Here is a 14168-nt window from a genome sequence, read left to right as displayed (position 1 = left end):
CCCTCCAAGGAGCGGGTACAGGGTTGTGCATTTCCTTCTTTTTTTTTTAAAGTGGAGAGGGCAGGTCTTTTAAAAAAATTCACGAAAATCTTTCTCTATACCTTTAATCTAAATTAATGAAAAACCGCAGTCCATCCCAACAAAAAACCACAGGTAATATGCTGTTCATTTGCTAATGTTTGAAGCTGATTTTGTGGCCTAGTTCAAGTTTGGTTCCAGCTGACTACAGTGCACATTATTGCTAGGTTTCTGGAGAATAAACCAGGCCAGGAGTGTGCATGTATGTGCTAGAAAATAGTTCTGTATAATTTAATCATTCTCCTTATCCCAAACACATCAGCAGGAGATTGCATCTCCACATAAGCTACGACTTTAATTGTAAGCTACAGGATTATGTATGCCCACTGCAGCTGTAGATATTTAGAGTACAACAGTGATAAATAACAGGTTCTGGTTGGCTTTCTAGCTGATGATATATTTTAAAGGAACAAGATGTTTACAAGTTTGGGTGAGGCCAGTTGCTTCTCATTATCTAGCCTTAAAATGACCCACTAGCCCTGCTGTTTTAGAACCAGGCAAAAGAAAAACATTATCTGATTATTTAAAAAAAAAAAGAGTCCTATGAGGCCATCTATAAGGCTTACAATTGTATGTAGAGATGGTGTTGACATTTAAAACTCAAAGTGGTCTATTTCTAGAGTATCCATTATACCACCCACCATTATTTAGGCCTCTCTTTGTTGAATCAGTCAGTTTACTTTGGGCTGTGGTCCTCTGGAAACAGAGCAGGCAGTTATGAAAGGTCTGGCGCCGGACCCAATCAGGTCAGATGTGTGAAACAGGAGGAGCCGTGAAGATGGGTTTGTGGGGGAAGGGGGACCAACAGCTGAAACAGTCAGCCAGGCATGGGTCAGTTGATTTTAAACAGCCTATCCTCTCATCTGAAGACTGGTTATGCAACAGACATACCTAACCAGTCCTATCTAAGGCACAGAGGCAACAAATCAACATGCCTGACATTGACTCAGCTGTATGGATTGGTTTAAGGGTGTGGAGCAGTGGAGAAATAAATATTACAGGATCACCTAATGTTTTTCTACCTGTTATTAATTACTATGCTGCTAAAATTAACCCTATAAGCAATTTAGCAAGCTTTCAAAATACTTTTAGTGAAAATGGAAAACCATACTGGAAAAAATTGAAAATAGATAAGTAATTTTGTCTCAAAGTAAGCAAATTTGTTCTTAGATTGAGGAGGTAAGAGAGACATTTTGCCAATGGAACAAGACAATTTACACTTTAAATAAATAAACACAACTGCATTGTCTTATTTCAAGTGCATACTATCTAATTATCCTATTTTAAGAGTAAAAATACTCATTGCAATAGCAAACTCTCTCATTTACCTACTCAAATTAAGTGTAAATACACTTAATTTAAGAATTTTTTACTTATTTCTAGGTCGTTTTTCCAGTGCACCAAACACAATGGCTTGTTTTACCAGACCCAATCTGATTGTCTTAAAAAGCAATAAATTTCACCAGAAATCAAACCGAAAAGGTCTTTATAAGAGCAATTTTACTGTTAAATAATTAAAAATGTAAGAAATACACTAAATCAGATGTTGTAAAAAGGATCCAAAAAATTTGGAACTACTTCATTATTTAAAGGAACCATTTCCTTTTATTCAACCTTTAAACACGTCTAAACAATTGAAACGTTTAAAAGCAGATGTAAAAGCAAATGTATTGTTTATTAATGCTATTCAAACTAACAGTTGGTCTTGTCATTTTATCTAGCTTAATAACACAAATGTGTCACTTCATTAAAATGGTGGTAAAAATATTTCCCTAGTTTTCATATTTATAAAAACGACTTAGTTGTAGAGCAAACAGCTAGTCAAAGAAAGGATTAAACGTAAGAAGACATCTGCCATCATAAAGTTTATCTAGAATGTTCCTCTTTGGTTTTCATTTGTGCCAATAGACCAAAATGTCATGGTTGGGTTTTTTCTTTTGTTCTCAAACATTTTTAAAAAAGGACCATTTAGTGACTTTGCAAAATGAAAATGGTCCAATTTCCTTCTGTTCTTCCAATTATAATCATTTACAAATGATTTTTTTTTTTAATAAATTTAGATTAAATAGATTAAAAATTAACTGCTAAAGTCTTTAGCAACAGCCGTTTGGGGTTTATCCTCCTTAGTGGCATCTCTTCTTTTGATTGTGTAGAGCTTTACATTGAGATAACCATCACTGGGTTTAAATTTAGGTTTACATTACTCGAAAAAACAAAAAGAAAATGTACAGCTCCATTTCACTTTTAGATTAGATCTGTACTGAATACTTAAATATATATAAATACTTGTGTATTTTAATGGTGAGAAATTATACACAACTGCACAAATATTGCTTGTATATTTTATTTTATGTACAGTACATGTAAAAAATAAAGAAAAATGAACAAAAAAATTAGCCAATAACATTGACCGACATGGGCAGCAGTAAATGGCCATGTTTCTTATCCATGGGAAGATCCAGACGACCGTCTCCCTTCTCAGTCGTACACTTTCACAATGCTCCAGCTGCGCCTCACGGCAGCTTCACAACAAAGATTACCAAAACAGGAAGAAGGGAGCATCTGTTTTAAAAAATAATAATAATAATAACTCTGTCACCTAAACTTTTAGCCTGCTTTTCCAGTTCTGGGCTGGAAGAAAGGAGTCGAGCTGGTTGGCCGAGTGTGCCTGTGCAACCTACGGCTTTTTTTAAAAATACTGACCAACTCACAGCCTCACTGCACGCCCGGCTTTAAACCCCCAAAGTCAAAAAAAGTCAGTGCTACAGTCGGTATTTACCCTGTGACTAAATACTACGACTAGAAGCAAGACCGTTTTTTTTTATGTTTTTTCCTTCAGTCCACTCAGCAGCTGAATTCACAGTATTCATACAGCATGGTAACGTTTTTGAATTTTCCTCTGAAATGAATTCATAAAGCTTTAACTGATGATGCATAGGGGGGGTGTTAACATGTTTACAGTTTCCAGTGGAAATGGCGAGAGGATTCGCTTATTGTGGCAAAGTCAGAATGTCAGAAAAGAAAGAGTCTTGTTTCCCCATGGATCAAAAATTAAAATTAAATAAAAACAAAAAGTAGATTTCAGTTTTGTATCTCCAAGGCCATAGATAGTCAACCACAAAGACTTCTGAACTCCCCTGCTGCCTATCGAGGCTGTATCTCTCAATAGTGTTTCAGACAGTGAGTTTACAGCAGGCCACCAAGGTACAGATAAAGTGCTTATTTTCTTTAAATGTGTCACTTTAAATAATTAAATGTAAAAATGGTTTTAAGGATATCTGAATAGTTGGAGGAGGGCGGCGTAGTGGGAAATGAAATGGGGAACAGACGCGACGCGACTCCGGAGATGGACAGTTTGTTACAAACACATCCACCGACCCCTAAGGGAGGGGACGCTGCAGTCAATGCTGTCTCTGGATGGAGCATTCACATTTTCCAAAGTAAAGAGGGTTTAGAGTAAGACTTTTTAGGAGGGCGGGGCCGGAGGGGGGGGCTCCACCCGGCTGGACAGGTCGGACCTCGCCGCAGAGAGCTTCAGAATAACAGCAGCAAACAGAATATTCAAAAACAACTATCAGGGAGGGAGGGGCACTCAAAGAGAATAAATACATTTGGGTCCATGTAGTGTTATCCGGCTCTATAGAAATATAATAAAACCTAGAAAAAAACAAAATGTTCAGAGTTCATAGAAGACCACGAGATTCGGGCCTTTGATCTTTTTGTTGTTGTTTTGTTCCCTTATCCACTCTCATCGATATAATCCATCTTCTATCAACGTTGTGAAAAAGAATAGGGACACAAAAAAGGTATATAAATAGTAGCCATGGCAACGGCACATCCACACTTCCTGGGCCTTGATGGCTGAGTCTGAGAATCCAGAAAAACCTCGGAGTCATTTAGTCCTCAGCCTCTGAAAAAAAGAAAAAAAAAGAAGAGTAAGAAACCTGAGCAGGTTTAAAATCAAGTCAGCAGGAAATAAAAGTTTAAACTTCTCCACAGCGTCTGTGCTGTGTTCCTCAGTCCTCATGATGCTACATGTCCATTTAGACCAGCTGGATTGATACTGAGATTAGCTCAAACACAGATGCACTCAGTTTATCAGTAAGGCGAATTTTCAGATAACTGGTAGCACTGGATTGGATTTACTTCTGTTCGTCTTTAGAATAAAATCAGTACGAATCTGGATGGGAGACAAAAAAGGAAAAAAGCTTAGGGTATAAATATTTTTGCAAGGTGGTCTACAATCTTTTTTTAACAGTGAGGAGGAACTCTAAAGTGAATGTCAGCTGATTTTCAACTGGTTCAGAGCCTTATGTGGCTGAGTGAGCAAAAAAAACCAAACCAAACCAACCGTCTCCTGACTGCTGAGCTCTGAACCAGGCAAACAAAGGGTTGGAAAATGTGGACCCGTCTCTGGAAATGGGACAGGATTTCTCGTTTAAGTGTGTGTCAAAGAGCTGCACTTAAATGCGAGCACTTAGTGCTCGTGCAGTAGCCTGGTTTCCTCAGTCACTGCCCCCAGAAACCAGAGGAAGGAGCTCAGAATAGCCACATGACAAAGTATTTTGGAGACATAACTGAAACCACATGTTTATGCATTTCACCAGTTTTAACTGGGCTCAAACTTTAGTCTGTTTAAAGGTGCAGCACCACTTTAGCTATAGACAGCTTTATTATATAAAACAGAAACATTAAGTAATCACACCCCATGAGTTTTCAGTTCCTTTTTTCTTTTCATAAACCTAAATAAATAGTCCAAATAATTTCCCTAAAAAATTAAACAGCTCAATAAGTAAACAGAACCATCTGTTCCCAATTTATTCTCACTATAAATCCAGCTTTTCTAAGAAGGATTTAAAAGTTTTTAAACATCAGCGAACAAACAGCATCCTGAGGACCAAGGAATGCAGCAGAGCTTAAAGCAGGGTAAGGGTATAACAAAGTTAAAAATAAAAATGGAAGCTTGAATTTTAATAAGATGACTCCAAAAAGCCACAACAACATGGTTCAAACTGAACACACAATCTCCATGTGGAAATATGAGGTATTGTCACAACCCGAACTGTACCAGTAGAACGAACTGTACCACCAGCTCATTTGCTTAACCAGATATAAAGTCAACCCCAACTTTACTCTATAAAAAAACAAGACCTAAATTTGGTTTGTCCCTCCCTAAAAGTAGTAAGCGTACTAAACTATAATGTGTTAAAGCTTAATTATGTATTTCCTGCAAAAATGAATGCCTTAAAATCCTTAGTTTTATCACTGATCTTTGCCAAAAACGGGATCCTACACTACTTCTGGGAGCCATCTTTTGATTTAAATATTAATATAGTCTTTTTGAGTTTTATTATTTCATTTCGTGTTAACCTTATGGTATATATTGTGTATTTTTGTAATTTAAAGGAAGAAATTACTAAAATTTTATCATATTTTGCCAGACTACTCTAAGCATGTCAGATGAGGACGTCAAACAAGCAGTTTAATGGAGAAAATGTAAAAAGCATCAAGTTGTCTGAGAAGACTCAGATTTTTAGCTTGTTTTTCAAGGATAGAAAAAGTACTTTAAGTATCAAAATTACATTATTTGTGATGACCTGGATGAATATCTGCTTGCACGATGGTACGGTTTGAGCTTCTGGTACATATCGGGGAGTAACAGGCAGCACCATGCTCCTCTGGAACAACGACAACCATTAGCTAAAACAGGCTGATCCTTTATGGACGCTCACCTTCAAACAGTATAACCATAAACAAACAGCTGTAACAGTATATCGTTGAGATTACGGCGTCAGTTTGACAGATTTCACAGAATTCTAGTTAATGCCTTTTAGCTCTTAACCCTTTTTAATTGTATGATAAAGTAGGTGTATTTATTATAGTATTGACCAAAAATACACACAAAATCCTTTGTCATTTCCTCAGAAGGAAAGGATAACTATTTCCCTTGTGCGTAAACAAAAACACATAGATCCCTAACAGCCATCTAATTTGAGGGGTTGAGAATCAGAAAAATCTGCTTCTGTTCATGTCTGCTGCCCCACAACAGAATCTTTTTGGTCTTGACTCACAACAGGAAAAAACAAGCGTTCACAAAAAACCTGTGACTCACTAATCCGAGTCATTCGAGGTCATTTTGTTTGGTTTGGTTTACTGGTTGGTTAACTAGAGCCCATCTAGCTTCCATACGTTGTTGATAACCTTTGTTCTTTTGGCTATGCTATGACAGATTTACACATTTTTAACTGTTCTGTGATCAATAGTTATGCATAGCACTGACTCAGTTTCGTAAGGACTTAAAAGTTACAATTAAATTATTACTCAACCGGGTAAAACTATTTGAAACTATTTTTAAATGGCAACCATCCATCAGTATTGATCAAATTTAATTATTTTCTTCTGAGGGCATTTTATATCTATCAACCCAAGTTCATGATGGTCTCATGACCGATACCAGCTATGGACTGACCTACGTGTCGCAGTGGGAGAGCAGTGACGTGATCTCTGGTCCCATGTGACCCACGGCCTTGGCTGCCTCCAGGATGGCTCTCCGGTACATGCCTTTCTTTTTGCGGTTGAAGCGGGACCTGAAGAGCTCTCTGAAGGGCGAGAGCTTGGCTACGGAGAGCTGGGAAGTGGTGGGCGAGCCGAACCACGCCACCTTTGCTTGGGGCCACTGGGCCTCGCAGCCGTCAGACTCCTGTTTCCGAGTACCGCTGATGCTGAGCACGCGAGCTGGCCACCAGGGGAAGCCGTGGATCTTCCCCCACACGATGTCCCCCACTGCCACAGCGTGCCCCTCCTCTGTTACGCACTTCGTCATGCTGCGGGTGTGAAGGCGCACCGTGATCGGCGGCACTGTCTTGCATTCGTCCCGCGGGGTCACAGAGGACGAAGTGACGGACAGGTCTTCGCCCGGTGCCAGATCGCACATCTCCGGCGAGGTCCCTTCTGAGCTGAAAGACTTGGATTCGTCCAGGCTGTCGCTGCTGCACACCGACAGGCTGGAGGAATCCGCCTTACGCTTCCGGAAGTTGATCAGGAGGGTGAGGTCGCTGTGACTGCGATCCCCCTCCTCTCCAGAACTTCCTGACCATAGCTCTAATGAGTTTTTCCCTTCCCCTGAGTCTTCGGAGTGGGGGATACAGGAGGAGGGCCCCCTGGGGCTCCGTCTCCTGCTGCCTTCCACCAGTTCTGCCTCATACTCCATCATGGTCTCCTCTCCCTGACTCTGTGGGGGTCTCAAGCGGATCTTTGGACAGGATGAGCCTTGATTCACTGTTGCAAAAGGCCTGGTTAATTTCAGTTTTGGAATAGACACCGTCAGGCCGGACCTGGTGGCGTCTAGAATGTGTCGCTGATCTTTAGAGGCGTCGCTGGCCCTCTTGCCATTTCCTCCCACGCCGTTTTGCACCAGCTGTTTTGGACAGAAGGGCTTGATTGAACCGTGAACTCGGGATGGGATCTTCATGACCTCCCCCTTTCCCTGCGGGGTGCTGTAGGAGATCTTTATGACGGGACTGTGAGGGATAACGTCGCTTGTGGCGTATTTCTCCACATCAGTTTCACTCCTTTTGTCTTTTCTGAACCGCTTGCTGTCGAGGCTGGGGCCGTTTTCTCGTCTTTTGGCATCCTTTGCAATGACGTCCTCTTTCCTGGACAGCTTAGCTGGGCCGTCCTTATAGTCACCATCATCGTCACTCTGCAGCGTGTTCTCTTTTCTAGAAGTCTTAGTGTTGCTAATGCCATCCTTGCTGTCCTCGTCACTGTTCAGTGTGTTTTTGCACTTTTCACACAGCACCTGTCGCGGCCGCAGGCGGATGGTGCTCATGGTCATACGGCCTGGCTCTCGCGACCGCCTCTTCTTTCTCTTTATTGGCCGCGGAGGGGGCTGGGGTACCCACTGGCTGTAGGTGTTGCGCACCCATAAGGGTGGAGGGAAGGGGGCTCCTTCAAAATAAGGAGGAAAAGGAGTCTGTCCAGCGGGCACAGGGGTGGGGACGGGGCAGGGCGTTGCTGGAGGTGCAGTAGGTTCGCTGCTCTCAGGGAGAGAGTTTTCATCCTTTGGTCTGTGGGGGGCCTGGCTGGGGGATTTAGGAACTGGCTCCTCGCTCAGGATCTCTGGGATTTCACAGGCTGGCTTAGTGACCGGGGAGTTTCCAAGTTTGGCTGTCAAATCTGGGAGACAGAAGAGCCCGGTCCTAGGATAAAAAAAAAAAGACGTGAGAAACGGTTACTTAAGAATAGAACCAGTCACACTTTGGGATTGCTTATTAAAAGGTGTAGGGGAAAAAAAAACAACTATAAATTCAGCTCTTATTGTAGTCTCATAATAGCTTAAATAACAAATTAATAGCACCCTTTTCCTGTTCCCACAGAGTTTTTAAACATTTTATGTCTGGGGAGTGAGATGACTATATAATGGATTATTCTATCCCTGGTGAACTATGTCCTTGTTGTTATACCCAAATATTTTCCATAAATCACTTTTCCAGCTGTCTGGGAAAAGGAACTAGGTTTTATTTAAAAAGCAGAAGTATTCTTATAATTAATGATGCTACTGAATGCTAGCATTTCTCCTAGGGGCATTTAAAAGAGAAACAGGCCCACAGCATCACCAACCCTCTTCAATACCTTGGAATGAGGTTCTTTATTTTATACTTAATAAATTATACAGGATCAAATTTTAAAATAAAACATTTGGGGTCAAGTAAAAAAGCTTTTATGGAGGAAATGAGAGACACTTTCCGCTATTTTGGTTATGTAACTTTACCATGAGACGCTTTTGGTAAACTAAAAAAATAAATGCTACAATTTATTTCAGGATTTAAGACAAATTACAATCATGAAATCTTATGAATGATGTGTTAAAAGACCTTTGAAACAGTGAGGGATTGCTGTTGAGTCAATGAGTCGATGCAATCAGCTGGTTTTTCTTAGATAGAAAACTTTGAACTAATCTGACTGTATAATCCGGTTGAATTGTCTCTGTAAAGTCAATTGTGATGACATGTGTTGTGACTTGGTGCTATATAAAAAACTGAATTAAAGGATGCATTTAATGCATTTTAATGCTAATTAGGGCCTTGTTATTAAATTCATCAATTCAATGCCTTGTAAGACATTTTAAGGATCAGAAGGAAGCAGAAGCGTCACCTGGCCTGGGCATTCCCGGCTCTAGTCCCAGATGATTCTCATTAAGCATTATTTTTCACTCAGGTAATAGGAGTCTGAGCCGCCCTACGTTATTAAATAAAATGAAGTTTTGCAATTTCCCAGCTCCGGTGAATGCAACACAGGCAAAGCATGATCAATCAAAGAGGAGTTTGGGTGGAAGCGGGCACTCGTCCATCTTTCCTTGTCCATCAGGGCTGATAATATTTAGAGTTGTCACAGAAGAAAGTTAGCAGATTAAAGAAAGAAGGGAAATAATTCTCCTGTGGAGGATGGCAGCTGGCAGAAAGAGCCTCTATGGAAATTGTAAACAAACAAACATTTCATTCTGGGATGTTCTCAACATTATATAAATATCAGGGAACTCATTCATGATGAAAACATAAAAATAAGCTCGATAATTTTTTTACTAAACCTCCATCCACGCCCTGTTCTGATCGCAGTGAGACACTTGGTGTGTGTTTAAACCTCACATGCTTTTCAATAGGTGTGTGCTGCGCGCTATAACTTTAAGAAACTCTGCTCTGCTATCGGTCTTTGTGTGTTCAGCTCTGAAAATAAAAACAGCATCTTCAGCAAGTTTTGTCCAACTTTTAGATTTTATTTCTTCCATTTCATGGGAGTTGGTTTAAAACTTTATTTTAATTTCTACCAAAGAAATCCCTGTATTAAATTCAAAATTAATATTTAATTATTTTACTCTATAAAAAGCCCCACAATGAAAGGCACAGACCCTCCTGGAATATTTCTGTCTTGTAATTCCTTTTTCTTAGGATTTTGATTTCTTGTATCGTCATTAAAATTATGCTTTTTTTTTTATAATGTTCAGGACTGTCATTGCATTATAAGGCAGTTTTTGAAATGACTGAAAAAAATTGAAGTGGGTGAAGTTAAACTAATTTGTTTTTGTTAATCACAATAAAAAAAAAACAAACAACAAATTTTCTATATATTTCTATAAAGAAAGCCCTCTGTAGGTTTTGCATCAGGCTCAGTATAGGTAAAATGAAAAAATCGTATTACTTATCATTTTGGAAAAATCAAAATGTAGGAGTTAGAGACTAGAAACAAAAAATAAAAGGTGTTATTCAACTGTTATATTTTTAGGTTATAATTGTCTATACTTTTTAAGATGCATGCAGGGTGTAAAAAAAACAATATGACCAGGAAGCTTTTTATATAGTATCAGCAAGAGTGTAAAACTGCTTTCACTCCTTTTTGTTTTATCCAAGAGTGACGTTAATTTCTTTCCAAAGCTTTTTTAATACTCCGTTGATCTGATATTTATGGGTTAAATCAAATGATGTCTCTAGCTGTTTATATATGTACAGCTGACTGTACATATTGCAGCATTTGGCTTCAAACAATGTGCCAGAATGCTCAATAAGGCTTGAATGAAAAGCCCCTTTTCTTAGTTAAACTCCCAGAGATTGCCCTAATAGGGATGTGGGCTCAACCCTCAATGTTCCCAGGTCCAGGAAACGCAGGAAGCCTGGTTAAACATTGAATTTTCCTTTAAAATAATTAAGTCTTTTTAAATCTAAATACATTCAGCTCGTCATACAGTGAGACAAGATCATATTTTACTGTTCATTCCTGATGTTTCAGCATGTAGCCATTTTTTTGTAAGGATTTCCATATGTATGAAGTAGAACATAGATCTTTCTTTAATTGCTTGTTTTCTCCCCCTTAATTACTAAAGGATGGCTAAGAATGGCTCTGGCCAGGTTATATAAACATCTCAGAGATATGTAAAGTTATCAATTCTTAATAATAACAAAAGCAAACGTTTTTCTGTAATCCATCATTGGTTACAAATTAAGATTGCTACTTTGGATTGAAGCAGTAATACTGTTACAAGGGAAACAGTATTTCTTAATTTGAATCTGTGCCCCAACAAATAATAAATGTTCCCAAACTAACGGTTAAGTTTCAACATTCTTTTTCTATGCAATATTATATTGTTTCCACACTAAGCAAATTCATTTTGAGGTTTTCTCCACCCATTTTCTGGTAACACAGCCTTACCAGGGATTCCAGTAAGCGGGATTATGCATACAAATGTTGAAATAATAGGAAGGGAAAAAAGAAGAAAAAGAAATGTGAACTCTGCTTTCACTATGAAGGAACCGTTCTCCGTTCACCTGCGTTGTAAAAGTTCTTACGGAGTGGGGGTTGGGTTCTGCTGTGTGCTAATCTCTCCTTATACCTCAGGCTACAACAGCAGAGCAATAGTATCAGTGACTTTCTCTGGATGATTGTACTCTTCTTCTTTCATATTCTGGGATCAATAAACACGTCTAATGAAGGCCAAACGGCCGAGAAGTCATTAAGAGGTGGCTGGCAGGCAAGAAGTAACATGGCTGAGCTGCTGTAGTCAGGAGACAGCAAACAAAAGAGTCTACAGGATGCCCAGGCGCTTCCCCCCCTTCGCCTTTCCAACATCTGACTGAACAAAAACAATCCCATGAATCACTCGGGATCCAAAGATGCAATCTGGAGATTTCGGTTTGTTTTTGCATCCGTGTCTACGTAGGGGCTCCTGTGTGCTGAGATTATTAATTAGTGCACATTTGGGGAGCCCATTTCCGTCCCCAAGAGAAGGAGCTGGCAGGGTTCTGTGAATTATAGTCTCCTGGTGATGTTTGCTCCTCTCAAACCTTTCTATACGTGCCCCAAAGCTGCCAAATATTAGCCTCCACTGCGACTGACAGCGCACAAACAGTGCTGCCTGTTACAAGGAACAGGCCGTGCCTGTTAAACATAGCACAAGGACGCACAATATGATAAGCAGTGATTCACTAAAGCTGGTGCCACTTCATGTTGCGCTCAATGCAACTAGATAGTGGGAGATTTGAATGATACAACTATACTAGGATATTTTTAAAAAGGAGAGAAGAAAAAAAACAATGTGAGGAAATGATTTTCCTTAAGTCTGAAAGGAAGAAGGAGTCAAACTAGTCATTTGACAAGGCCTGAAATAGAGGAATAGAGGTCTATTTTAGGTTATTTCAAGGCCTTCTTTTCCCGCATCTGGTTGGGTTGTTCTCAGCAGTTTGAGCTGTTGCATAAAGAAAGGCCAAAGCTGGTCAGATTTTGATTCTGCTAGGCTATAAATAGTCTAAGCCCATGGCTTTTAAGGTGAGCAACACAGAGCTGACAGTGAGCTGACAGGAAAAGAAAATAATACCATTAAAAATATCACAATGTTCTTAGTCTCTCATCTTTTCTTATGCTTAAACATGATTGTGCTTTATAGACCCAGAAAGGGCCTGTAATGCCAAACAACATAAAAGGTCACAGGTTATTAAGCCTTGATTAAAGCCAAATGGTCAAACATGATCAATAATCCATCAAAGCCTGTTTTAGTAATTTTCCATGATTGCCATGAACTAGAAGTTCATGTCTATAACAAAGCTGTATCTCAAATTTACAACATTCACTTTACTCTTAAAATTATTCTCAACACACAAAAAAAAAATATTAACTGTATTTGAATAAATGCATTAACAATTGATTCACCAAACTGTTTTTATTCAGTTGCTTTGAGCTTCTTCAGCATTTGATAAGGCTAACAATAAGCTATTGATCAATTCAGTAACAGTAGAGGCTGCACAATATAAGTTATTAATTCCTGCGGTATCTTGGCTGCTAATGTTAAATATTTTTCCCATCAATACGTCGAGTTATTTTACTGTATCATTAGGTTAAGTTAAATAGTACTTTATGATTAGCCACCAAGTTAGCCGTTAGCTCCCCTGTCAGCTACAATAACCCATGTCTTTTATCTGAAGGCCCGTTTGCTGCTACATAGCTACAGAGTTAGCATCTCGGTTAGCACCGAGCTACGTTAGCCGTTAGCACGCTGTAGCAGCAAATTATAATTTCCCAGATAAATACAAAGTCTTAAATATTACTCACTTTTTGTTAGATTCGAGTAATATCCCAGTGTAGCTCCGTTCTCGGTAGGTCAGCGTCACCACCAGCGTGTCGTTAACAACATGATCGATAGTGACAGGTACCCGAGAGCCGGCCCGCAGCTCCTCGTCCGCAGCCTCCATGTTTCCCGGGGTGATGTGTCCGACTCCGCGGTACTCGGTCCCGGCCAAGGGAGCCACGGTCGCGCCGGCCTAGGATCCGTCTCCCCTTCGCTATCAAGAGCAGGAGGCTACGCTAGGGCAGAAAATGACGCCATCACCCCCACCAAGTCCATTACAACAGCGCTGCCACCACTGACATCACGCTCTGTGTGCTACAGGAGAGAAAAAAAAAATCTCCCCAAACAAGGCCTGGCCTTTTTCTCTGCCTCACTCTGCGACGTTTGAAGCCGTTTATTAGCGCTCACCTCACCCTGATTTATACATACTGGGAAAATAATGGCGACCATGCTGTCTTTGCAAGGAGAGGAAGATACGTTTATAAAATCAGGAGTTAGTTATTTATCACAAATTAACAATTCTTTATACTTTTTCAATTACTTATGTGGCACATGTCTTCTTTAAATTTAATAAATAGCAAAACACATTAACCATAGGTTGCAATTTAAAGAAGAGGGAGCTTAAAAAAGAGCAAAAGATAGAAAACTATTATTATTTTTAATGAAATTGTGTTGAAATTGCTAATGATAACATTGCTCTTGCAAATGCAAATAGTTAAAGGAGAATAATGAAATGTTAAAGTCTGACAAATGCTTTTATCCAGAAATGTAACACCAGTAAAAAATGTGTTATCTTTGGCAAAACAGCTTTAGGAGTATTTAATTATTTATCTTTTATAATCTTTATTTAGTAGTTTACAATTGAATTAGCCTTTTAACTAAATGGTAATTCATGCCATAGTGGGATCACAAGTATGAAAATAATCACATAAAATATATATCGATAAAAACTATACACAACATGTAGAACTAAGATAAT

The 14168-nt window shown here is 39.4% G+C and overlaps 1 protein-coding gene across 3 annotated transcripts; it reads right to left on the bottom strand.

The window, feature by feature from the left end:
- Positions 1-2901: 2901 nt before the first annotated feature.
- On the bottom strand, positions 2902-13566 carry pwwp2b (PWWP domain containing 2B). 3 transcript variants are annotated; one of them, XM_015393720.1, is made up of 3 exons: positions 13174-13566; positions 6552-8279; positions 2902-3988 (listed from the first exon to the last, which is right to left on the bottom strand). In XM_015393720.1, the coding sequence occupies exons 1-3, from the start codon at positions 13311-13313 to the stop codon at positions 3982-3984; spliced, it is 1875 nt and encodes a 624-aa protein (XP_015249206.1). In that variant the 5' UTR covers positions 13314-13566; the 3' UTR covers positions 2902-3981. The 3 variants fall into 3 exon arrangements, with proteins under 3 accessions (XP_015249206.1, XP_015249207.1, XP_015249208.1); XM_015393721.1 differs by having other exon boundaries at positions 6548-8279; positions 13174-13565; XM_015393722.1 differs by lacking the exon at positions 2902-3988 and adding an exon at positions 4002-4258 and having other exon boundaries at positions 6548-8279.
- Between the last annotated feature and the right edge of the window lie 602 nt (positions 13567-14168).

Source organism: Cyprinodon variegatus, unplaced genomic scaffold (genome assembly GCF_000732505.1).
Source record: "Cyprinodon variegatus isolate N-32 unplaced genomic scaffold, C_variegatus-1.0 Scaffold654, whole genome shotgun sequence".
Taxonomy (NCBI): Eukaryota; Metazoa; Chordata; class Actinopteri; order Cyprinodontiformes; family Cyprinodontidae; genus Cyprinodon; species Cyprinodon variegatus.
This window is presented reverse-complemented; position numbering and strand designations above follow the sequence as displayed.

What these genes read in the sequence shown, in the direction of transcription:
- pwwp2b (XM_015393720.1), bottom strand. Translation starts at nt 13,313, where the DNA reads ATGGAGGCTGCGGACGAGGAGCTGCGGGCCGGCTCTCGGGTACCTGTC. An exon ending in TTACTCGAATCTAACAAAAA is followed by an intron (nt 8,280 to 13,173) that starts GTGAGTAATATT and finishes TTTTTATCCTAG; the next exon opens with GACCGGGCTCTTCTGTCTCC.